This window comes from Nycticebus coucang, chromosome 10, assembly GCF_027406575.1.
Source record: "Nycticebus coucang isolate mNycCou1 chromosome 10, mNycCou1.pri, whole genome shotgun sequence".
NCBI classification, from domain to species: domain Eukaryota; kingdom Metazoa; phylum Chordata; class Mammalia; order Primates; family Lorisidae; genus Nycticebus; species Nycticebus coucang.
The window spans coordinates 126,019,916-126,044,410 of record NC_069789.1 but is presented as its reverse complement, the minus strand read 5'-3'; the positions used below and the strand labels follow the sequence as shown (position 1 = coordinate 126,044,410).

Sequence of the window (24,495 nt, the reverse complement as noted above, 5' to 3'; positions counted from 1 at the left end):
GCGTGTGCGCAGGCGCAGACGACCGATCCTGGGCCAGGGGTGAGGCTTGGTGGGTCCTGGGGGCTCCGAGGAGACCGAGGAGGGGACTGGGAGATCCGTTCCCCGGAAAGTCGACTAAAGAAGCGGAACCGGGTTGGGAGGCCAGGGAGGAAACTGGGAGTACGAGCTGAGTCTGGTAATCTTGAGGAGGAACCCGGGACCGCGGTATCCAGACACTCCTATCAGTACGGCCAGGGCCTCGGGTGTGGCCCGTGGGCGTAACCTTGAGGTTGACCCGGACTGTTACTTGGAGCAAGCTCTGCGAGGGAGTATTTTGCCTGTTTTGACCCGGATGAAGCGGGGCTGCAGGCGCTGTGTGTATATGTATATGTGTATGTGTGTGTGTGTGTACACGCGCCGAATGGGAGTAGTCTCCTGCGCAACCTGCTGCATTTTAGGTACATGTTACTCTGAGATGTTGGGGCCGATTATGTGTGTGAAGTGGATGGAGTCATGTTGCTGCGTGAACTTTCTTCTGCGTGTATCTGTTAGGTTAGGTGTGAGTCGTATTTGAGACTATGTGACTGGGAGGAATTGAAAAAGATTTGTGAATATGATTGTGAATTTGCCTGGAATTGTGTAATTTGCTGTCTGACAGGTTGTGAATGACAACGGCCTATGCATTGGTGGTTTTCTGGAGGATGTTTGATTGGCTACGACTATGCATGTGTTTGTAACCTACTGTTATTTCTGATGGTTTTGTGATTATGGATACCTAAATGTTAGAATGGTTTGAGGAAGTTTGACCACAGCTACTTGGTTATGTAAGATTTGATTATCTGAATAGTAAGCCAGTAAGCTTACCTTCAAAATTGTAACTAAGTAGCAATTTAGAAAATAAAGTAGAGGTGTAAATATTACAAAGGAAGAAGTAAGATTTTCATAATTCCCAGATGGTAAATTCATTGCGAAGAAAAACCGTATTAACTAAAACTATTGTATTGGAATGAATGTCATTCCATGGGGGACATGCAAGAAAAACAAACACTTTTTACCAATAACTACCACTTTCAACACTTTATGTAAGTGAGGTTTCCTGCTCTTGGATGAAATCAACAGCATGGTCAAAAGCTTCTTCAGGTGGCTCGGCGGCTAGGGCGCCGGCCACATACACCGGGGCTGGCAGGTTGCCTGCCAAACAGCTATGACAACTACAAGAACAAAAAAATAGCCGCGCGTTGTGGCGGGAGCCTGTAATAACTGGCTACTTGGGAGGCTGAGGCAAGAGAATCACTTAAGCCCAAGAGTTTGAGGTTGCTGTGAGCTGTGATGCTATGGCACTCTACCAAGGGCAACAAAGTGAGACTCTGTCTCAAAAAAAGCTTCTTCAGGCATTCTAAGATAATAAATAGTATTTTATACACTGGTAATCACAAGGCTAGTCTCATTGTAGTAAATAAAAACTGGTATTTTGCTATCTAAAATATTCACTGCAGTGGTCAATACTTCAGATATCACTTAGCAAAATATTATTCTTTCTGCCTGGAATCATACAGAGTACCTGATCAGTTTCTTTTCTATTTCCATACCTGTACTACTAAAAGATATTGTCCAATAGTTAATACTTAAATTATTAGCAAATTAATACATTTTAATTTCAATAACTTTGTTTATTAAGTAGTGTGATACAGGTGAATCAACAAAGAGATGAAGTAGAGAAATTCAATAGACAGTACAGACAGTCTCAAGAATATAGGAAATGATAAAGATTATATATTGTAAATTTGATAAAGATGGCATTTCACATCAATTGAGGAAATATGGATTATACAATATATGGTATTACTAAACCACAAAACGTACATGAGAAGAATTTTCACAAGGCAAAGATACCTAAATAGTCATATGAGAAACTGTAGACAAAGTATTTTCAACTTAAAATGGACAAAGGCTTAATTTCCTAAGTTAAAAAAACAGAATAAGATAACATCAACTAACTAGGAAATAAAAATCCAAGAGAAAAATATATACTATAAAGAGATCTCATTACAGAAAAGAAATAAGGAATGTATTTAAACATATTAAAAGAAGCTTATTCTCAACCACAATACAGACCTGATGAGGAGAGATTTACAAGTTGTCAAATGGGCAGTGCCTGTGGCTCAAAGGAGTAGGGTGCTGACCTCATATGCCGGAGGTGTCGGGTTCTAGCCCAGCCCGGGCCAAACAAAAAACTGCAAAAAAAAATTTTTTGTTAGTAACCAATGACTTTCCATGTAACAAGCCATCTTCCCTTTCTAAACCTCAATTTCTTTGGCTCGGCGCCTGTGGCTCAAGCGGCTAGGGTACCAGCCACATACACCTGAACTGGCAGGTTCTAATCCAGCCTGGGCCTGCCAAACAACAATGACATTGCAACCAAAAAATAGCCAGGTGTTGTGGCAGGTGCCTGTAGTCCCAGCTACTTGGGAGGTGGAGGCAGGAGAATTGGTTGAGCCCAGGAGTTGGAGGTTGCTGCGAGCTGTGACGCCACAGCACTCTACCCAGGGTGACAGCTTGAGTCTCTGTCTCAAAAAAAAAAAAAATAAAATAAAAAAGTTGTCAAATGTACTCATCAGTGCATGGGAAGATTTTGTGCATTGCTAACTACAGTTTAAATTGGCATAAATTCCACAAAGAACAGTTTGGAAATTGTTCAGTGGTAGATGGAAAGTAGAGATGCAGAGGGGAAAGCACAATATTACCTCTCCTTAAGCCACAAAGGTTCCCCAGGATCCTTTCTACTTCACCATGAGACTAGGTTTCTGTTTGTGAGAGAGCAGGATTTGTCCGTTTTCCCACTAACCTCCATCCTAGATTTCTGAATGATATTCAGACTAAGCAAGTGCTGAGTCAGTGAACATTATTGATGCAGATGTAATTGAGTTATTCTGGGAGATCTAAGTCAAGAATGTATCCTCTATATTTGCCTTCCCAGGACTCTTCCTTTTTCCAAAAGAAGAGCTCAAAAGAGAAGGTTCATCTCTTACAAATCTCAAAGCCATGCCTCAGGTGAGATAATATTTCCTCTCTTTCTGAAATAACTTTCTTCAGGGTATATGGACATTTACTTCCCTATCTTAAACTTCCTGGATATTGGCATTTTCTTCCATGAAAATGTTCTTTAGTCAGGGCCCAGATCAGGATAAAGCAAGCAAGTGGCATAGCGTACAATATTTATGCAATAGTCTCGGGGTGTGCCTTCCTAAATTTTGCATTCCAAGTACTTCATATGACTCACCCTATGGTTTAAATGGGAATATTATAGATTACTAGAATGAATCTACCTGTCTTGACCCTGATTTGAGATCTAAGTTTTTGAGTAGTCAAGGAGCAGACATAGAAAGACCTGGATCTGGCTTGCCACCTGTAGCACAGTGGTCACAGCACCAGCCACCTACACCAAGGCTGGCAGGTTCAAAACTGGCCCAGGCCTGACAACTGCAACAAAAAATAGCCAGGCGTTGTGGCAAGCACCTATAGTCCCAGCCACTTGGGAGGCTGAGGCAAGAGAATTGCTTAAGGTTTGAGGTTGCTGTGAGCTGTGACGCCACGGCACATAGTGAGACTCTGTCTCAAAAAAAACCCCCAAAAAACAAAAACCTGGATCATCTCCACTAACCTAGGTTTTGCAGTGATACATTGGGAAGTAGAACTGGTAGATCACATTATTCATTTGTGGAACAATGTCCTGCTTTGTGAGGCTTTTAGGATAGCGAATTGATTGTAAGCTTGTACAGAAAACTGAAGGTTTGTGTTCCTCCTCTCTTGTCTCCCTATTTTACCCATGTCTGCCAGCAGTTCCTATAAATTGTGGCCTGCAAATGAAAACATTTCCAGTATTCAAATGCTATTATAGATTTATTTGTATCTTTTTAGTTTCTTCTAATTTTTTATATGTGGGTGCAGGAGAAGAGATGTATATGCTAGTCTATTTTTGAAATATTATACTTTGGGATTGGCGCCCATAGCACGATGGTTATGGTGCCAGCCTCATACGCCGAGGCTGCAGGGTTCGAGCCCTGCCAGGGGCTGCTAAACAATGATGACAACTGCAACAAAAAATAGCCGGGCAGTGTGGCGGGCACCTGTAGTCCCAGCTATTTGGGAGGCTGAGGCAAGAGAATCGCTTAAGCCCAAGAGTTTTGAGGTTGCTGTGAGCTGTGACACCATAGCACTCTACCAGGGCGACATAGTGAGACTTCATCTCAAAAAAATAAATAAATAAAAAAGAAAGAAATATTCTACATTGGAGTCAAATGGTTCTTTGTCCTGTTTTCATATCTTTGTTTCAGAAAATTCCTCTTCATTTACCAACTTTTAAAATATTGGTTTTCTCCACATGCCAGCTGGTTCTCTTTTCTTCACAGTTTCTTTTCCTCTAGTCACACATTCACTCTGAATGCTACACTTATCTGACTCCCAAATACCTCTCACCATTCTAGACTTAATTCTAATTCTAGTCCAGAATGTCAGAACCATGTATTCAACTTCCCATAGCTATCACCACCTATATATGTTCCACAGACACTTCATGTACATTTCCAAGGTTTACCACATTACCTTTTGTGGTCCAGCCTATACTTTCTTCTGTTTCCCATTTCCATTTTCTAGTCTCAGTAGCCACATGCTTGCCTATACAGATAAAGCAAGAGCTTTGTCTTTTTTCCACTCTATAACCAATTTATGATCAATTCTTTTACAACACAACATTTAGGAACCAGCTGTCCTCTGTCAGCCCATTAACACTAGCTTAACCTAGGAGGCATCTCTAACTATGGTTACTTGTCATTCCCACCTAATATCTCTTTTTTAAAATTTATTTTATTTATTTATTTACTTATTTATTTATTTTTGTTGGGGATTCATTGAGGGTACAATAAGCCAGGTTACACTGATTGCATTTGTTAGGTAAAGTCCCTCTTGCAATCATGTCTCGCCCCCAGAAGGTGTGGCACACAGACCAAGGCCCCACCCCCCTCCCTCCTTCCCTCTCTGTTTTTCCTTCCCCCCCCATGACCTTAATTGTCATTAATTGTCCTCATATCAAAATTGAGTACATAGGATTTATGCTTCTCCATTCTTGTGATGCTTTACTAAGAATAATGTCTTTCACTTCCATCCAGGTTAATACGAAGGATGTAAAGTCTCCATTTTTTTTAATGGCTGAATAGTATTCCATGGTATACATATACCACAGCTTGTTAATCCATTCCTGGGTTGGTGGGCATTTAGGCTGTTTCCACATTTTGACGATTGTAAATTGAGCTGCAATAAACAGTCTAGTACAAGTGTCCTTATGATAAAAGGATTTTTTTCCTTCTGGGTAGATGCCCAGTAATGGGATTGCAGGATCAAATGGGAGGTCTAGCTTGAGTGCTTTGAGGTTTCTCCATACTTCCTTCCAGAAAGGTTGTACTAGCTTGCAGTCCCACCAGAGTGTAAAAGTGTTCCCTTCTCTCCACATCCACGCCAGCATCTGCAGTTTTGAGATTTTGTGATGTGAGCCATTCTCACTGGGGTTAGATGGTATCTCAGGGTGGTTTTGATTTGCATTTCTCTAATATATAGGGATGATGAACATTTTTTTTTTTTTTTTTGTAGAGACAGAGTCTCACTGTACCGCCCTCGGTAGAGTGCCGTGGCGTCACACGGCTCACAGCAACCTCTAACTCTTGGGCTTACGCGATTCTCTTGCCTCAGCCTCCCAAGCAGCTGGGACTACAGGCGCCCGCCACAATGCCCGGCTAGATGATGAACATTTTTTCATATGTTTGTTAGCCATTCATCTGTCTTTAGAGAAGGTTTTATTCATGTCTTTTGCCCATTGATATATGGGATTGTTGGCTTTTTTCATGTGGATTAATTTGAGTTCTCTGTAGATCCTAGTTATCAAGCTTTTGTCTGATTGAAAATATGCAAATATCCTTTCCCATTGTGTGGGTTGTCTCTTTGCTTTGGTTGTTGTCTCCTTGGCTGTACAGAAGCTTTTCAGTTTAATGAAGTCCCATTTGTTTATTTTTGTTGTTGCAATTGTCATGGCAGTCTTCTTCATGAAGTCTTTCCCCAGGCCAATATCTTCCAGTGTTTTTCCTATGCTTTCTTTGAGGATTTTTAGTGTTTCATGCCTTAAATTTAAGTCCTTTATCCATCTTGAATTAATTTTTGTGAGTGGGGAAAGGTATGGGTCCAGTTTCAGTCTTTTACATGTGGATATCCAATTCTCCCAACACCATTTATTGAATAGGGAGTCTTTCCCCCAAGGTATGTTCTTGGTTTATCGAAGATTAGGTGGTTGTAAGATGTTAGTTTCATTTCTTGGTTTTCTATTCGATTCCAAGTGTCTATGTCTCTATTTTTGTGCCAGTACCATACTGTCTTGACTACTATGGCTTTGTAGTACAGACTAAAATCTGGTATGCTATGCCCCCAGCTTTATTTTTATTACTAAGAAGTGCCTTAGCTATATGGTTTTTTTTCTGGTTCTATACAAAACGCAGAATCATTTTTTCCAAATCTTGAAAGTATGATGTTGGTATTTTGATAGGAATGGCATTGAATAGGTAGATTGCTTTGGGAAGTATAGCCATTTTAGCAATGTTGATTCTGCCCATTCATGAGCATGGTGTGTTCTTCCATTTGTTAAAATCCTCTGCTATTTCCTTTCTGAGGATTTCATAATTTTCTTTATAGAGGTCCTTCACTTCCTTCGTTAGGTATATTCCTCCACCTGATATCTCTTAAGCCTTTTCCAGACTTCTTTCTTTTCCAGTGACCAAGAATACTGCCTTTCAAGTGCAAATTTTATCACATCACCAATGTGTTGATTTGGGTTCTTCATATTCTTTATAGTCCTTAAAACAGTAGACTCAAAGTGGGGCATGCATCACAGTGGAATGTATAAGATAATTGGGAGGGAAGAAAACATTAACAGTTTACATTAAAGAGCAGTAAGCATTAACATTGTGAGTTACCATTATAAATCATGCCATGATTTATAAATAACTACAATGTTGGGCATGTGCTCAGTACATTTTTAAGACCACTGCTTGTCGGGGAAACATCTAGTATTATCTATAATATGTCCTCTGCCTACCTCCATGTGCCTTTCCTTTCTTAGAGCTCAAAGACTGTTTCCTAACATTCTGTGCCTTTTGCCATTTCCCTAATTTACTAATTGGTTGTTTTCTCCCCATGAATTTTTAAAAGCTGATGCCCTGTAATTCTACAAAACAAATTCATTGTGAGTACAAAACTTTTATGTCCTCAGTGAAGCCTCAGAGTAAAAAAATGAAAATTTCCTTTGCTTTGTGACACTTTCCCTTTGCACATATTTCTGTTATCGTATCTGTAATACCTATGGAGTACATGTATTTACACGTCTGCCTCTCTCTTAGCCTGTGACTTATCATGAGCCAGGCTCAGGTAACCAGTTCCATTCAGGACAAATAGTATGGTCTCAGTATGTTTAGATAATAAGTAAATACAGATGAATGTATTTTCAGAGAGATTTTTGTACAGTATTGAACACAAAATAAGAAAACTAGTCTGATCATCAAACACTGTCAGAACTAGGTCTCCAATATCTAGTTCTCACCCATTTCCGATCACTTCAGGATGAACTAGAGTATGCCCTTACAGGGATCAGTGTCATTCAAGGATGTGACTGTGGACTTCACCCAGGAGGAGTGGCAGCAACTGGACCCTGCTCAGAAGGCCCTCTACAGGGATGTGATGTTGGAAAACTATTGCCACTTCGTCTCTGTGGGTAAGGAACACTTCTTGAGTCTTTCATTTTCATGTATCTCTTTCCAGGGATCAGAGGTGATGAATTATTTGATCCAAAAATGTTAGCAAAAGTCTATGGCCATACCACCCTGAATGCGCTGGATCTTGTCTGATCTTGGAAGCTAAGTAGGGTCGGGCCTGGTTAGTACTTGGATGGGAGACTGCCTGGGAATACCAGGTGCTGTAGGCTTAAAAAAAATAAAAAAATATATACATATTTTATATATCATATATATATAAATCATATATATATGATTATATCCTTACTTGCATAATGCAAGGTAAAGCTCATCTGCTACCTTGCAGCTGTGTCTTTCTCTTTCTTCAATAGTTTTAAAGTCCAAACTGTTTACACCAAGTCTCATTTTTCATTATCAGGGTTTCACATGACTAAGCCTGATATGATCCGCAGGTTGGAACAAGGAGAAGAGCTATGGACAGAGAGAATTTTTCCAAGTCAGAGCTACCTAGGTAAGTCTATTTTCCAAGTCAGAGTTACCTAGTTAAGTCTATACAAAGTCTAAAGGTTATTAAATCTCAGGTAGTTGATGCTTTTGAATGTTTTTAGGGCTCTGTTTTTTAATTGTGGTGAAATACCCATATTATTAAATTTTCCATCTTTAAGCATATGTTTCAGTGGCATCAACCATCACCACTACCTATCTTCAGCACTCTATACCCATTAAACAATAACTTCCCTTTAATCCTACTCCCTAGCCCCTGGCAACCACCATTCTATTCTATTTGAATTTGACTACTCCAAGTACCTCTTAGAAGTGGAATCATGGGCTGCGCCTGTGGCTCAGTGAGTAGGGCCCATATGCCGAGGGTGGCGGGTTCAAACCCAGCCCCGGCCAAACTGCAACAACAACAACAAAAAAATAGCCGGGCATTGTGGCGGGCACCTGTAGTCCCAGCTGCTGGGGAGGCAGAGGCAAGAGAATCAGTAAACCCAAGAGTAGAGGTTGCCGTGAGCCGTGTGACGCCACGACACTCTATCTGAGGGCGGTACAGTGAGACTCTGTCTCTACAAAAAAAAAAAAAAGAAGTGGAATCATATAGTAGCTTTTCTTTTTGTGACTGGCTTGTTTCAATTAGCATAATGTCCTCAAGGTTCATCCATGTTGTAGCATGTACTAGAATTTCCTTCATTTTTACGGCTGATTAATATTCCTGTGCATATGTGTACACTACATTTTGTTTATCCATTCCTCTATTGATAGACACTTGTGTTGCTTTTATCTTCTGGCTATTGTAAATAATGCTGCTATGAGCTGGGTGCAGTGGCTCACGCCTATAATCCGAGCACTCTGGGAGGGTAAGGTGGGTGTATTGTTTGAGCTCACGAGTTCAAAACCAGCCTGACCAAAAAGCAAGATCCCATCTCTGCTAAAAATAGAAAAACTGAGGCAAGAGGATCACTTAAGCCCAAATTGGAGGTTGCTATGAGCTATGAAGCCACAGCACTCTACCCAGGGTGACAGCTTGAGACTCTGTCTCAACAAAAAAAAAAAAAAAAAATGCTGCTATGAACATGGGTATATGAATATTTGAGTTCTTTCTTTTAGTTCTGTTTTGATACTCAGGAGAATTGCTGGGTCATATTGTAAAGTTATGTTTAATTCTTGAGGAATTACCATACTGTTTTCCATAGCAGCTGTACTATCATCAGTACACAAGCATTCCAATTTCTGTACATCTTCACCTACACTTCATATTTTCTTTTTTTGAAAAAATAAAAGAAATCTGGGCGGTGCCTTTGGCTCAGTGAGTAGGGCCGGCCCCATATGCCGAGGGTGGCGGGTTCAAACCCAGCCCTGGCCAAACTGCAACAAAAAATAGCCAGGCGTTGTGGCGGGCGCCTGTAGTCCCAGCTGCTGGGGAGGCTGAGGCAAGAGAATTGCGTAAGCCCAAGAGTTAGAGGTTGCTGTGAGCCGTGTGACGCCACGGCACTCTACCCGAGGGCAGTACAGTGAGACTCTGTCTCTACAAAAAAAAAAAAAAATCAGGGGAAAAAATAAAAGAAATCCTATTAGGGATCTATTTTTAAAGGTTTTAGATCTGTAAATTGCCTATACATGGCTGACTTTCATGCCTCTAAAATCTAAAAGTTTAGGCTTGAACATTCTCCCCATATAAATCATTTCTGTGTTTGCCTTGTGTTTATAGAAATAGTTGCTGCTATAACTTTACCATGAATCTGTTTCATGTTTTGTAGGTATAATGTACATAGAGATCTTAAGTGTAAAGTTCTTTGAGTTCTGAGTTAAGTATAAACCCTTGTATCCCACCCCCCAGTCAAGATAAAAGACACTTCCTTTAACCTATGAAGGTCCATCAGGTCTCCTCCCAAGTCACTCCTTCCCATCAGGACAGGCACAGTTGTGATGTCTATCAATATAGATTAGCGTTCTCTATCCTAGACCTTTGTCACATCTGCTTTCTTTCATTCAACTTAATCTCTGAGACATTTATGCTTGTTTTTGCATGGATGAGTAGTTATTTTAATCATGAAATAATATTCAATGATATGAATATACCAGTTTGTTTGTGTATCTCCTATTGAAAGACATTTGGAGGTTTCTAATTTAGGGCCATTATGAATAAAGCTGCTGTAAAAAGTCAGTGATATTGTTGATTCATAAGTTACGTGTATGTTTCACTTTTTTAGAAACTGCCAGTTTTTAAGTTACTAAACCATTTTAGACTTTCATTAACACTGTATGAGAATAATGATTTCCTCACATTCTTTTCTACATTTGATGTTATCAGTATTTTCATTTTGGTCCATTCTGGTAGTATATAGTTGCAATTTTAGTTTATATTTCTGTCATGGCTAATAATATTGAAAGCTTTTTCTAATGCTTTTTATATCCAAGATATCTTTTCAAATGTTTTATCCATTTTTTTATTTGGATAGTATATATTTTTCTTTGAGTAGTAGGAATTCTTTACATGTTCTGGATAGAAATATTCAGTATCATGTATATGTTATGACTATTCCCCCTAGTCTATAGCTTGCCTGTAATGCTATCTTTGATGAGCACAAGTTCTTAATTTTGATGAAGTCCAGTTTATCATTTTTTTCTTTTTAGAAACAGGTTTTACTTTGTTGCTTAGGCATGAGGCAGTGGTCTGATTATAGCTCACCACAACCTCAAATTCGTGGGCTCAAGTGGTCCTCTGATCTCAGCCTTCTGAGTAACTTGTACTACAAGAACACACTGCAAATTTTTCTATTTTTTGTAGAGACAGGGTCTTGCTGTGTTGCTCAGGCTGGTCTTAAACTCCTGACCTTAATTGTTCCTTACATCTGAGCCTCCCAAAGTGATAGGCATGAGCCACCATGCCAGGGCCACCATTTTTTTCTTTTACAATTAGTTATTTGACCTCTCAAACAGTTTTCTTTTATAGGTTGTGATGATAGTCCCTGTATTTTCTTCTAAGAATGTTGTGTGTATTCTGCTTTTATGATTAGTTCTGTGGTCCACCTGATATTAAGCTTTATTCATGATGCAAGGTTGGGCTCAAGGGTCTCTTTTCTTCTATATGGATATTTGTTCCATTACCATCTGTGAATGAATTGCTGTGATGATGACATAGAAAACTGATCATACTTGTGTCAGTCTATTTTTGGACATTGTTCTTTCCTTTGAAATATTTTAAATTATATTGCCAATACCATCTGGTGTTTAATTATTGTAACTTTACAGTTTTTGGCCGGGGCTGGGTTTGAACCCACCACCTTTGGTATTTGGGGCCGGCACCCTACTCCTTGAGCCACAGGTGCCACCTGATTATTGTAACTTTAAAATAACTCTTAAAGTCAATTAGTATAAGTCCTCCAACTTTATTCTTTTTAAAAATTGTTTGGACTATTCTAGGTCATTTAATGTCAACTTCTTGATATCTTTAAATAAGCATGCTAGACCAGGTGCAGTGGCTCACGCCTGTAATCCTAACACTTTGGGAGCCTGTGACAGATGGATCACCTGAGCTAAAGAGTTTGATACCAGCATGAGCAAGAATGAGACCCCGTCTTTTTATTTTTGTTTTAGACAAGAGTCTCACTGTGGGGTGGCACCTGTGGCTCAGTGAGTAGGACGCCGGCCCAATATACTGAAGCTGGTGGGTTCAAACCTGGCCCCAGCCAAACTGCAACAAAAAATAGCCAGGCGTTGTGGTGGGCGCCTGTAGTCCCAGGTGCTTGGGAGGCTGAGGCAGGAGAATCACCCAAGCCCAAGAACTGGAGGTTGCTGTGAGCTGTGACACCACAGCACTCTACCTGGGGTGACAAAATGACACTCTGTCTCTTAAAAAAAAAAAAAAGAGTCTCACCGTGATGCCCCCTAGGTAGAGTGCTATGGCATCAGCTCACAGCAACCTCAAAACTCTCGGGCTTAAGCAATTCTCTTGCCTCAGCCTCCCAGTAGCTGGGACTACAGGCACCTGTCACAACGCCTGGCTATTTTTGTTGCTGTTGTTATTGTTGGAGGTTCGAACCCTCCAACCCCATTGCGTGTGGCCAGTGTCCTAACCACTGAGCTTTGGGCTCCGAACCAGAGACCCCATCTTTATAAAACAGCCAGGCATCCTGGCGGGTGCCAACTACTTGGGAGGCTGAGGCAAAAGGATTGCTTTAGCCCAAGACTTTGAGGTTGGTGTAAACTATGATGCCAGGACAGTCTACAGTGAGACTCTGTCTCAAAACATAAATAAATAAATAAATAAGCAGGCTGAGTTTCTTCTTGGTGAAAACTGATGTATTAACAATATTGAGTCTTCTGATTCATGACCATACTATATCTTTCCATTTTAGTTTGCTTCTCTAATTTCTGTAAGCAGTATTTTATTGTTTTAGTATAGTAAAGAGGTCTTACACATTAAGTTTATCACTAAGCCTTTAATATTTTTTATGTCATTGTAAAAAGTAGGATCTTTAAATTTCCTTTTTCTAGTTTGACACTAATATATATGTGGCATAACCACAACTGGTTTTAATGTGTTGATTTTGCATAATCTATTGATTGTATTGGGTTTTATTGTGTTATTGTTTTTTAGTAAATTCCTTTACAGTTTTTGGCCAGGACTGGGTTTGAACCCGGCTCCTCTGGCATATGGGGCCAGCATGCTAACCCTTTGAGCCACAGGCACTGCCCTTTTAGTAAATTCCTTTAGACAAATTTTCTACATATAAAACATGCCCTTTTGAAATAAAGATATTTCACTTCTACCTTTGTAAAGTTTATTATATGAACTTTTTTCTTGCCCAGTTATACTAGCTAAGACCTTCCATACGGTGTTGAATAGAAGTAGTGAGTGTAAACAGTCTTAACAGTTTACTAAATCTAGAAGGAACATATTTAATATTTTATTCTTATGCCTAATATTGACTGTAGGTTTCTCACCTGGATGTTCTCTCTTCTTTATATTTTCTGACTATTTAAATTGTGAATAGGTATTGATTTTAACAAATGCTTTCTCTGCATCTGTTGAGATGAACATATTATTTTTCTTCTTTAATATGTTACTGTACTGTAATAAATTGATTTATTTGAATTTTACCTATTTATTTTTTATTTTTTGTTTTTTTGAGATAGTCTCACTTTGTCACCCTCGGCAGAGTGCCATGGCATCATAGCTCACAGCAACCTCAAACTCTTGAGCTCAGATGATCCTCCTGCCTCAACTTCCTGAGTAGCTGAGACTATCAGCACCCACCCCAATGCTTGGCCATTTTTTTTTTTTCTTGAGACAGAATCTCACTCAGTTGACCTGGGTAGAGTGCCATGGTGTCATCATACCTCACACCAACCTAAAACTCTTGGGCTTAAGCGATCCTCTTGCCTCAGTTTTCCTATTTTTAGTAGAAATGGTGTCTTGCTCTTGCTCAGGCTGGTCTTGAACTCCTGAGCTATACTCAGGCAATTCTCCTCTGCAATTCTCACTCTCCCAGACTGCTAGGATTATAGGTGTGAGCCACCATGTCTGGCTGATTTATTTGAATTTTAAACTAACCTGGGACTCTAAGAATGAACCACACTTAGACAAGATGCATTTTCCTTCTCATAGGTTGTTGAAATAATCTTGGTAATATTTTGGTAAAATTTTATGCCTGATTTAACAAGGAATGTTGCTTTGTAGTCTTCTTGTAATGTCTTTGAAAGTTTTTTGTATCAGAGTTGTAGGACCCATTCCAAACAAACCAGGGGTGCTTCCTCTTCATCTCTTTTCTTATGAAATTTGTGTAAGATTGGTATTATTGTTCCCTAGATATTTGATAAAAATTATCACTAAGCCATCATGGTGTGCTCTCTATTAGTAAATCAAAACTTTTGCCTCTAGCCCTGAAGAAGTAATAGAGTCTAAAATAATGGAGTTTGAAATATACTTGGATAGAAAACTAAAAAACTTGAAAAAATTATTTTCACATATTCATCAGCAGAAAACACAGGCCTGGATTCCTGAGAGAACAGAAACAAATTAAATGTACCCTCCTTTATTCCATGCTTTTAACTGAGGGCAGCTTCCAGACTGCACAGAAGAGAAGTCCAAAAGAGAACCTGGTAATTTTACTGTCTTGAGAAACTGACATTGGAGTTCTGGGAGGTTGTGGTGGCTAGAATTTATAGGACACAATTCCTATGAAGAGGGGTTACCTACATAGAAAGAACACCCTAAATTTAAAAATGATTCCTCTTAAGTAGATGAAACCTGAGACTGGGCAAAGACATGTTCTAAGGAAATCAAAATTATCATGGTCTTGTAAGACAGACAATTCCCATAGCTTTCTCCACCAGGAACCATTTTACTTCCTTCCACAGAACGCAGAGAACTTGTTAATATACAGGACTTTAGATGGACATTCTAAAAATGCTATACTTAATAAATAAGGCTAGAGGTGGCACCTGTAGCTCAAGTAGCTAAGGTGCCAGCCACATACACCAGAGCTGGCGGGTTCGAATCCGGCCCAGGCCTGCCAAACAATAATGACAACTACAACCAAAAAATAGCTGAGCCTTGTGGCAGGTGCCTGCAGTCCCAGCTACTTGGGAGGCTGAGGCAAGAGAATTGCTTAAGCCCAGGAGTTTGAGGTTGCTGTGAGCTGTGATGCTACAGCACTCTACCCAGGGTGATAGCTTGAGGCTCTGTATCAAAACAAAAAATAAAATAAAATAAAATAAGATAAATAAATAAATGAAACTAGATTAGCCATAGATTAAAGACTGTAACAGAATTTAAACAAAAGCATAAAAAGGTTTAAACCAGTCTACAGATAACAGCTGTATGTCTATTGGATCCTTAGGAGAAAGATGCTGAAATGGAGTTAAGTGTATAATGGGTTTCTTAGAGGTAACATCTATGAAAGATAAAAGGAGAAGAAAGTAAGACTAGACATAGAAAGCTGGGCAACCATGATACAGACCTGACATCTATGGAAGGAAAGGGAGAGTTAAACAGGATTTGGCAGGGAGAGCCTCAGACCATAGTGCAGATCTAACGAAGTTCTAATCAACCTAAAAGGACAGTCTGAAGCAAAGATCGTCCATTAGAAAAGTCTTTCATGGGTAAAAATGGTCAGTCCCTGGTACCTCTTAGTGTTCAATCATTGGATGTGGACTTTCTGAGAAGAACCTGGTTTGGTTCAAAGTCTGAGGAGTATCCTGAATATGCTAATTGGAGACTGTCAGTGCCATTCTTGCACTTGAATAGAAAATTCTGAAAGGGAGGTCCTACTGCTATAACTCTATGTTATATAACTCTATAACACAGAAATGCCAGAAAAAAAATCTTTATGAGAATACAATAATATCTTGAACTCTACAATATTAAATTGATAATATCTGGCATCTAATCAAAAATTGTTAGATATGTGAAAAAGGAGAAAAACATAACCCATTAATAGAGGAGAAAAGTTAGGTTAGTAGAAAAAAATAAATCGTTAAAAACAAATCTTAGATCAGGGATCTAAGTGGTCAGAAGAAAAACAAAATTAAATTAAATTAAAAAAGAAAAATGAATTAAATTAAAAGTTAATACAAAGAAAAAAATCAGTAAAGACTAAAGGTTCAATAATTCGCTGAAAAATACTCACAGAACACACCAAAAGCTGTTATACTCACAGTTTGTTCCAGGGAAAGATTTAAATCAGCCAAGGGAAGAAGGACATAAGATAGAGTTCTGGAAAGCACCAAACATACAGCTTCTAGTTGTTCCATCTCTATGGAGTCTTGGACAGTATCCCTGGCAACAATGTGTGATGGTAAATACAGACAAGTGTATTGCCAAGTAGGAATGTTCAACCAAGCTTCAATGTCCAGAGTTTTTATTGAAGCTTCATCAAATAGGCATGATTGACTACCCATGTGGCTTATGTCAGTTTCCAGAACCTTAGGAGGTCATTCTGATAGTGCATGACCCAAAGCCTCTATCCTAAATCACGTTGTTAATGTCTGGCTGTCTAAAGGCTCCCAGGTAAACAAGTAAGCTCCTATTGGCCATGGTGTTTCAAAGGCTTAAATATTACCTCCCTGAAGCCAGAGTAAAAGGTCAAACCTCTCTTTGGGCAAGGTTAAATTATTTAACACACAATACTGTATATCCTTCAATTAAAAGACCAATTTTCATTTCCTCCACAAAATATTCCTTACTATTATAGTAGACAATGTCTATTTCTTTTTTCTTCATTCCCATTTTACTTATGTCTGTAATATGTGAACAGATACATTCTCTGATATGATCTAATAATTTGATACCTAATCTAACATTGGTTTATCTGAAGCTTCTTTCTCTATTTGGTTAATAATCCCCCCAAACTAAGGTCCTTTTTTTTTTTACCTTTCCTTATTGTAGCTTGTAACAGAGAGGCTAGGAGCCCCTAGGTATTCAGTAGTTGTCTTACGGATTGTTTGTGGTGCCTGCAAAGAAAACAGCTTTCTTATCCTTTTCAGAAATCATTCACTGGTAAGTTCTTTTTAGGTATATCAGCCAAGATCACATCCTCTCACCTCAGATAACACTGTATTATTATACTCAGAAGGTTTCAAATAATATAGTCAATAAAATGTTGACCTCTAAGAATGTAAGTTAGTTGGAAAAGAAATATTATGAAATTGAGCATTTTATATAGAATAATCGTGTTAAAATGCCAGGTTGTTAGAAGATTTCTTGAAATGGATGATCCAGACCATAATTATACTACAATTTCACACAAACTAGACACTGAAGGGTAGAAATACTATGTGAAGGCTTTAGGAAAAATTGAATAGTTGCATGTACCAGGACATAGGATAGAGTTCTGGAAAGTACCAAAAATACAGACAGCTTCTAGTCATTCTATCTCTATGGAGTCTTGGAAGTGTTTGGAGGTTCTTAGGAAAATAATGAAGTCTTGGAGTCAGGAAGTGTTTGGAGGTTCTTAGGGAAACAATGGAGTCTTGGAGTAAGGAGGTGTTTGAGGTTCTTAGGAAAACAATGTAACTTCACTTACCAATACATTGCAAGCCTGCCTGGGGAAGGGGAACAAACCAGAGTGGAAGCGGTGGGGATTGAGGAAAATATAACACAAGAGAAGACACAGCAGATGAAAGATGGGATTGGCAGCCAGCACCAAAGCACAAAATCAGCTTTATTTTATAGTATCTTGACAGGGTTATCTACAGGGAAGTAGCATAGACAATATGGTGAAGTAGCATAGACAAAAGACATATCTTTGGTCTTACAGTACAACTGGAAAATGTAAATGACTTTAATAAAGATAAATCATACTGTTAATAGTTTCTACTCAACCACCTTAACATATGATAAGAAGTAAAAAGGGAAAGATCACAGGATTTCTGCATAGTTCTTAAAAATCAACTAGACAAAGAAAGAGCTATTCCGGCAGAGGGAGCATGAAGAAGGAATGTGGTTGTTTTGGGAAATGAGAAGCAGTTGGGGGTTCATTCCCTGAATGTTCCCCAGGCTGTGGGAGCCCTGCTGCCTCATGGTCTCCTCTCCACAAATACAGAAATAAGTTTTATGTGTTCTAGAACTGCACATAAATTGAATTGTATAATATGTGCCCTTTTGCATAAAGCTTACACTCTGCAAAATGTTTGAAATTTTTCCCTTTTGTCACTGTGTATTAGTAGGTCTTTTTTTTTTTTCATTTTCATTGCTGAGATAGTATTCTATTATATAAATACAGTGTTACATGTTTATTTTTTGATGGATATTTGGGCTATGAAGCTATTATAAATAAAATCAAAAATTGTAGATAAGATGAATGGATATTTAAAATTGCCCTACCTAATATGGGCAGTAGTAGTAAGGCAACAACAATAAGATACAATCAAGGATTTGTAGAAAAATGATAGTTAAAGTAAATTAGCACCCTACACATATATTGAAGAGGGGTGCAGAGTTAAGGTATGTTATTGCATTGGCAGTAAAACTTGAATTTATGGGCTACGCCCATAGCTTAGTGGGTAGGGTACCAGCCACATACACTGAGGCTGGCTGGTTTATAACTGGCCCGGGCTAAGTAAAACAATGACAACTGCAACAATAACAAAAAATAGCTGGCCTGTAATCCCAGCTACTTGGGAGGCTGAGGCAAGAGAATCACTTAAGCCCAAGAGTTTGAGGTTGCTGTGAGCTGTGATGCCACACACTGTACCCAGGGTGAAATAGTGAGACTCTGTCTCCAAAAAAAAAAAATAGCCGGGTGTTGTGGAGGTCCTCTGCAGTCCCAGCTACTCGGGAGGCTGAAGCAAGAGAATCACTTAAGCCCACGAGTTTGAGGTTACTGTGAGCTGTGACACTATGTCACTTTACCCAGGGTGACAGCTTGAGACTCTGTCTGAAAAAATAAATAAATAAAAACTTGAACGTAAAAGTGAAGAAAGTAATTCAGGATATTACTGAAGGAAAAAAAAAGTAGAATTGGTAGTCAGGAGAATTTCCTTATTAACTACCTCTGTAAGAATAAATTGATGGTAGTAGCCATCAGAATACAACAGTAATTATCTTCATATTGCAGATATTCTTTGTCTTCTGGCTTATTTTATAGTTCCTAATGAGAGTATGTTTTCCTGATTTCTTGCTTTCAAAAGAAAATAAATCACAGTTTTATAGATAGTTAGGGCTTAGACCAGTGATTTTCAACTGGTATGCTGTGAAAATTTTAAAGATCATTGATTACCAAGCTAGGCACAGTGGCTTATGCCTTAATCCTAGCACTCTTGGAGGCTGAGGTGGGTGGATTGCCTGAGCTCACAGATTCCAGACCAGCCTGAGCAAGTGTGAGACCCAGTCTCTAAAAAATAGCTGGGTGTTTTGGCGGGTGACTCTAGTCCCAGCTACTTGGGAAGCTCAGGCAAGAGAATCGCTTGAACCAAAGAGTTGGAGGTTGTTGTGAGCTATGATGCCACAGCACTGTACTGAGGGAAAAATGTGAGACTCTGTCTCAAATAAATAAATAAATAAATAAATAAATCATTGATTACATTATTTTCAAAGAAGTTCAAAGCACAGTAAGCATATTCTTTTTTTTTTACTCTTGTTTTTGATCAACGTCATTTAAGTGTGCCAGGCATGTTTAACTGTCTGGCCTGCCTATAAACTAGTGTTTCCATAAACACTAGGAAATGAGCTTGAGAAAGCTCTTTTGTCATGGACGGCCTAAAGGGAAGCCAGGAAGAAAGGAATGTAAGCATTTTACAACACTTAGAAGGAGGGGATAAATGTATAGTTTTCCATCTCTTCCAAAGTAATTTGTCTTGACATATTAGTATCCTTACTAAGCTCACTTAATTATCTTTGAATCTTCCCATCCTAAGAAAAATCCCACGTTCATCATTCCTTTTTTTTGGCTTAGTCCTGTGTTTGTACTTATTCAGTGCAGCTTATATTTACAACATGTCACAGATATAAGTATTCTTTGTTCCTGCCAATTTTTCTTCATTTTAACAGTGTAGCAAGATTTATCTTTGTACATTTTATGTTTGTGCATTTCTCCTAGCAAAAGATGATTTATCATGGCCTTTTTTTTTTTTTTTTGAGACAGAGTCTCAAGCTGTCGCCCTGGGTAGAGTGCCGTGGCGTCACAGTTTAAAGCAACTTCAAACTTGTTGGGCTTAAGTGATTCTCTTGCCTCAGTTTCCCAAGTAGCTGGGACTACAGGCACCCGCCACAATGCCAGCTATTTTTTGTTGTTGTTGCAGTTGCCTTTTTTGCCAGCCTCAATGTATGTGGCTGGTCTCCTACCTATTGAGCTATGGGTGCTGCCCTATCCTGGCCTTTTTATAGATCACAATAGAAGATAATCCCACCATAGTTTGTTTCTACATACGCTAATATACAGCATTTATGTGTGAACTTAACAGTATTATTTATGTTCTTTTCTAGAAGAAGATGAAAGGAAGGCTGAAGGTCTTCTAGTGAAGTTCAAAGAATACCAAGACAAGCATTCTAGATCAGTTGTGTTCATCAACCACAAAAGACTAATTAAGGAGAAAAGTAATATTTATGGTAAAACACTTACTCTAGGCAAAAACCATATTATTTCAAAAACACTATGTGAATATAAACCTGAGGGAAAGGTTTTGAAAAATATTTCAGAATTGGTCATTAGAAATATAAGCCCCTTGAGAGAAAAGTTTGGAGTGAGTAATGGATGGGAGAAATCACTCCTCAATACTAAGCATGAAAAAATTTATCCTAAAGTCAATCTCCATAAACAAACAGAAAAAGATCTCAGTGGTAAACAGGAACTTATTCAGCATCAGAAGGTTCAAACTCCAGAACAACCATTTGAGCATAATGAATGTGAGAAATCCTTCCTTATGAAAGGAATGTTATTTACACAAACTAGGGGTCACAGAGGAGAAAGAACCTTTGAATACAATAAAGATGGAATTGCCTTCATAGAAAAGTCAAATCTCAACATCCATCCACACAGTCTTATGGAAAAGAAGCTCTCTGCCTACAACAAATATGGGAAATTCCTCTGTAGAAAGTCTATATGTATTATGCATCAGAGATCTCAAATCGAAGAGAAACCCTTTCAATGTCCTTACTGTGGGAATAGCTTTAGAAGGAAGTCTTACCTCATAGAACATCAGCGAATCCATACAGGTGAGAAACCTTATGTTTGTAATCAATGTGGAAAGGCCTTCCGTCAGAAGACAGCCCTCACTCTTCATGAAAAAACACATATAGAAGGGAAACCCTATATTTGTATTGATTGTGGGAAGTCCTTCCGCCAGAAGGCAACTCTCACTAGACATCACAAAACACATACAGGGGAGAAAGCTTATGAATGTACTCAATGTGGAAGTGCCTTTAGAAAGAAGTCATACCTCATTGATCACCAGAGAACTCACACAGGAGAGAAACCGTATCAGTGTAATGAGTGTGGAAAGGCATTTATCCAGAAGACAACCCTCACTGTACATCAGAGAACTCACACAGGAGAGAAACCCTATATTTGTAATGAATGTGGAAAGTCTTTCTGCCAAAAAACAACCCTTACTCTTCATCAGAGAATTCATACAGGGGAAAAACCCTATATTTGTAATGAATGTGGGAAGTCCTTCCGCCAGAAGGCAATCCTCACTGTTCATCACAGAATACATACAGGAGAAAAATCCAATGGATGTCCTCAGTGTGGGAAGGCCTTTAGTAGGAAATCAAACCTCATTCGCCATCAGAAAACTCACACAGGAGAGAAACCTTATGAATGTAAAGAGTGTGGGAAGTTCTTCAGTTGTAAATCTAACCTCATTGTCCATCAGAAGACTCACAAGGTAGAAACCATAGGAATTCAGTAAGTGATGGGACTTTCTTTGTAAAAAACTTTTAAGTCATAGTAAATCCTATATATGATGTTGCTTGTAAGTGTAATAATATCCAGCAGTTTAAAATACTATATTACATATTCCCTGGTATTTTCTAGGATAGCACCTAGCCTGTAAAACACACACAAAGTATTACTAATGACAAAAAAATCACTGAAAATAAAAGCTCCAAGTTTCTATTATTGGATTCAGATGAAAACTCTGTCAAATTGCTATAAACATTTTAAGTGGTTTATTTTCAATCTCAATATATCTTTTTTGTAAACCAGTAATAAACAGTTGGCCAACTGGCAGTGTTCCGTGGACTACACCGTTGAGTAGAAGTTCTATAAAAAAAGCATGTGTGTTTTCAATATGGACAAAGCAGAGCGGGGAACAAAGGAAGTGTAAACTGTATTTCTCATCGTAAATATGAAACAAAAATTAGTTGTTACCTCTTCAGAGAGAACCACAGTCTGACTTTTGACATTATAAATCAGCTTTTACATATTATATTACATATATATCAGATTATATATTATTGTGTATAATTTTATATATGGCTTATTTCATTCATTATTATGTCTCCAAGTCTAATCACTAGTGCATGTGGCAGAAGTTTATTTATTTTTATTCTATATATAATTCCATTATATGATTATATAACAACTTATCCATTCTGTCAATGGACTTTTACACTGTTTACATCTTAGGGTAATAATAAATAATATTTCTGAAAACCTATTTGTCTTTTGCTGTACATATATGTATTTCTCTTGTGTATAATATTTATAAATAGAATTGCTGGGTCTTAAAGCGTAACTATGTTCAGTCAGCTTTGGTAGATACATCCAAAAATTCAGAACTTTTTTTGAGACAGTCTCACTATGTCGTCCTCATAGAGAGCCATGGCATCACAACTCACAGCAACCTCACACAGGAGAGAAACCTTATGGGCTTAAGCGATTCTCTCGCCTCAGCCTCCTGAGTAGCTGGGACCACAGGCACCCACCAAAACACCTGGCTAAAAAATTCAGAACTTTTATAGCATGAGATAATTCACTCTAAAGGGAAACAACTATTAATTTTATCAATATGGTGGTAGGTCAAACCAGAGAATCCATGCCAGAGGGAAACTGTTATTTTGATAACAGGGAATGTGAATGGAATACATATAAGAAAGGTTTTTGGTGACAATCCAAACCTTAATATAATACCAGACATAAGTAGTAAATGTGAGATTGACTTTAGCCATAGTTAATGCCCTATTTGAAATCAAATAGTCATACTAGAGAAAAGGAGGTATCCAGGATTTCCCCTTGTTCAACATTTGAGAATTTTAACTGGAGAAAAATCCTGTAATTATATTGAAACTGGGGGACTCAGAGGAATATAATACTTACCTGCAGCCTGTATCTGCTGCCAACTATCCTAAGTCATCCTCTTTGGTTGTCCTGAGTCTTTCTCAGGGACTAAGGCTTTTCTTCTTTTTAAGTCCCTCTTTTGGACAGAACCCATCTCCCAGTTCACCCAAGACAACATTCTGGGAGATCCCTTTCATGAGGGAAGGGAACCCTCATGTGGCATGCTGCGCGATCACACAGATCTGGTTTTGCATGCCTTGTGCCCACAGGGGAACCTTGGTCATGATGCCCCTTCAGATGGCTGCATGATTCACACTGGATGAGATGTACCCCAAGGTGTTGGGCCATTGGCTTGGTATCACTAGGCTGTTTCCTTTCATCTACCTTCTGCTCTTGGTTGATGTGTGTAGCAGGGAAGCCACGTTCCTAGGGGCAAGGGTGTGGGGCTCAGGTCGCAGCGCTGCTTCTAGGCTAAAGAAGGACTAGGGTTTGAGTGGGTGCAGGTGTGGATTCCAGTTGTTGAAGGCAGGGCTGTTTTCACTTCTCAGAGCTCTTTTGCCTTTAGGTGAAATACCCTCCTCTTCCCTGGGACTCCAGCAGTGGTACTGTGTGGTCCCAGTTATGCTCTGCCTCTCCTTGACTTTCTTGGGGCCTTCAGAGGCTCCTCCATGCAGACCTGTATCATTGACAGTATGGGCATAGCCCAGGCCTGCTTATGAAACACCAGCTTCACTCTACCTGCTCTTTTGAAATCCTTTATTTATTTATTTATTTTTTTTGAGACAAGAGTCTCATTTTGTTGCCCTCGGTAGAGTGCCATGGCGTTACAGCTCACAGCAACCTCCAGTTCTTGGGCTTAGGCAATTCTGTTGCCTCAGCCTCCCGAGTAGCTGGGACTACAGGCGCCCGCCACAACGCCCGGCTATTTTTTGGTTGCAGTTTGGCCAGGGCTGGGTTTGAACCCGCCACCCTCGGTATATGGGGCCGGTGCCCTACCCACTGAACCACAGGAGCTGCCCGTGCCCTTCTGAAATCCTATTTCCCCTAGTGGCCTACCTGTGATCACCTTTGCAGTCCCTTGGACTTGCGTAGGTCCATGTTCCCACCTTTGTTGAGCAGTGGTGGGGAGAAGCATGGAGGAACAGGGAAATGATAATACCAGGTAGGCCCAGGTTCCAAGGAGGCAGCGGACACAAGGGTTGGTGAATTCTCAGCTGGCGCCTGCACTTGGGGACTCTGATGCCCCCAACAACCCCATACCCCTCGCCAGGTTTCATTCCCACCGCCATGTGAACCCATTCCAGTCCACACCCTCCAGGCTGAAATTGGATCCCAAGACTGCTACTGCTCTCCCCTGGCTGGGGACCTGGGCCTTCAAGGGGAACCTACCCCAGGGCCAGGCTCCAAGGGGTTCTTGGAACTGGACAGCTGGGGGTCTAGCCCTGCAGCCTCCTGTTCCCTCCCAGGTACCCAGTTGAATTTCCGGTTTAAGCCCCCCTACCACG

The 24,495-nt window shown here is 39.4% G+C and overlaps 1 protein-coding gene and 1 pseudogene across 7 annotated transcripts; both read left to right on the top strand.

Annotated features, from left to right (window-relative positions):
• The first annotated feature begins 16 nt into the window (after window positions 1-16).
• On the top strand, window positions 17-24,118 carry ZNF382 (zinc finger protein 382). 7 transcript variants are annotated; one of them, XM_053605079.1, is made up of 5 exons: window positions 17-49; window positions 2,957-3,030; window positions 7,635-7,786; window positions 8,185-8,277; window positions 20,197-24,118. In XM_053605079.1, the coding sequence occupies exons 3-5, from the start codon at window positions 7,648-7,650 to the stop codon at window positions 21,618-21,620; spliced, it is 1,656 nt and encodes a 551-aa protein (XP_053461054.1). In that variant the 5' UTR covers window positions 17-49; window positions 2,957-3,030; window positions 7,635-7,647; the 3' UTR covers window positions 21,621-24,118. The 7 variants fall into 7 exon arrangements, with proteins under 7 accessions (XP_053461054.1, XP_053461049.1, XP_053461055.1 ...); XM_053605074.1 differs by having other exon boundaries at window positions 22-437; window positions 7,660-7,786; window positions 20,200-24,118; XM_053605080.1 differs by having other exon boundaries at window positions 23-353; window positions 20,200-24,118.
• On the top strand, window positions 7,878-7,996 carry LOC128597739 (uncharacterized; annotated as a pseudogene).
• Window positions 24,119-24,495: the final 377 nt, after the last annotated feature.

Coding starts and splice junctions, on each gene's coding strand:
- ZNF382 (XM_053605073.1), top strand. CDS start 332: ATGAAGCGGGGCTGCAGGCGCTGTGTGTATATGTATATGTGTATGTGT. Junction 3,031..7,659: donor ATCTCAAAGCCATGCCTCAG/GTGAGATAATAT, acceptor ATGCCCTTACAG/GGATCAGTGTCATTCAAGGA. Junction 7,787..8,184: donor TTGCCACTTCGTCTCTGTGG/GTAAGGAACACT, acceptor TTTCATTATCAG/GGTTTCACATGACTAAGCCT.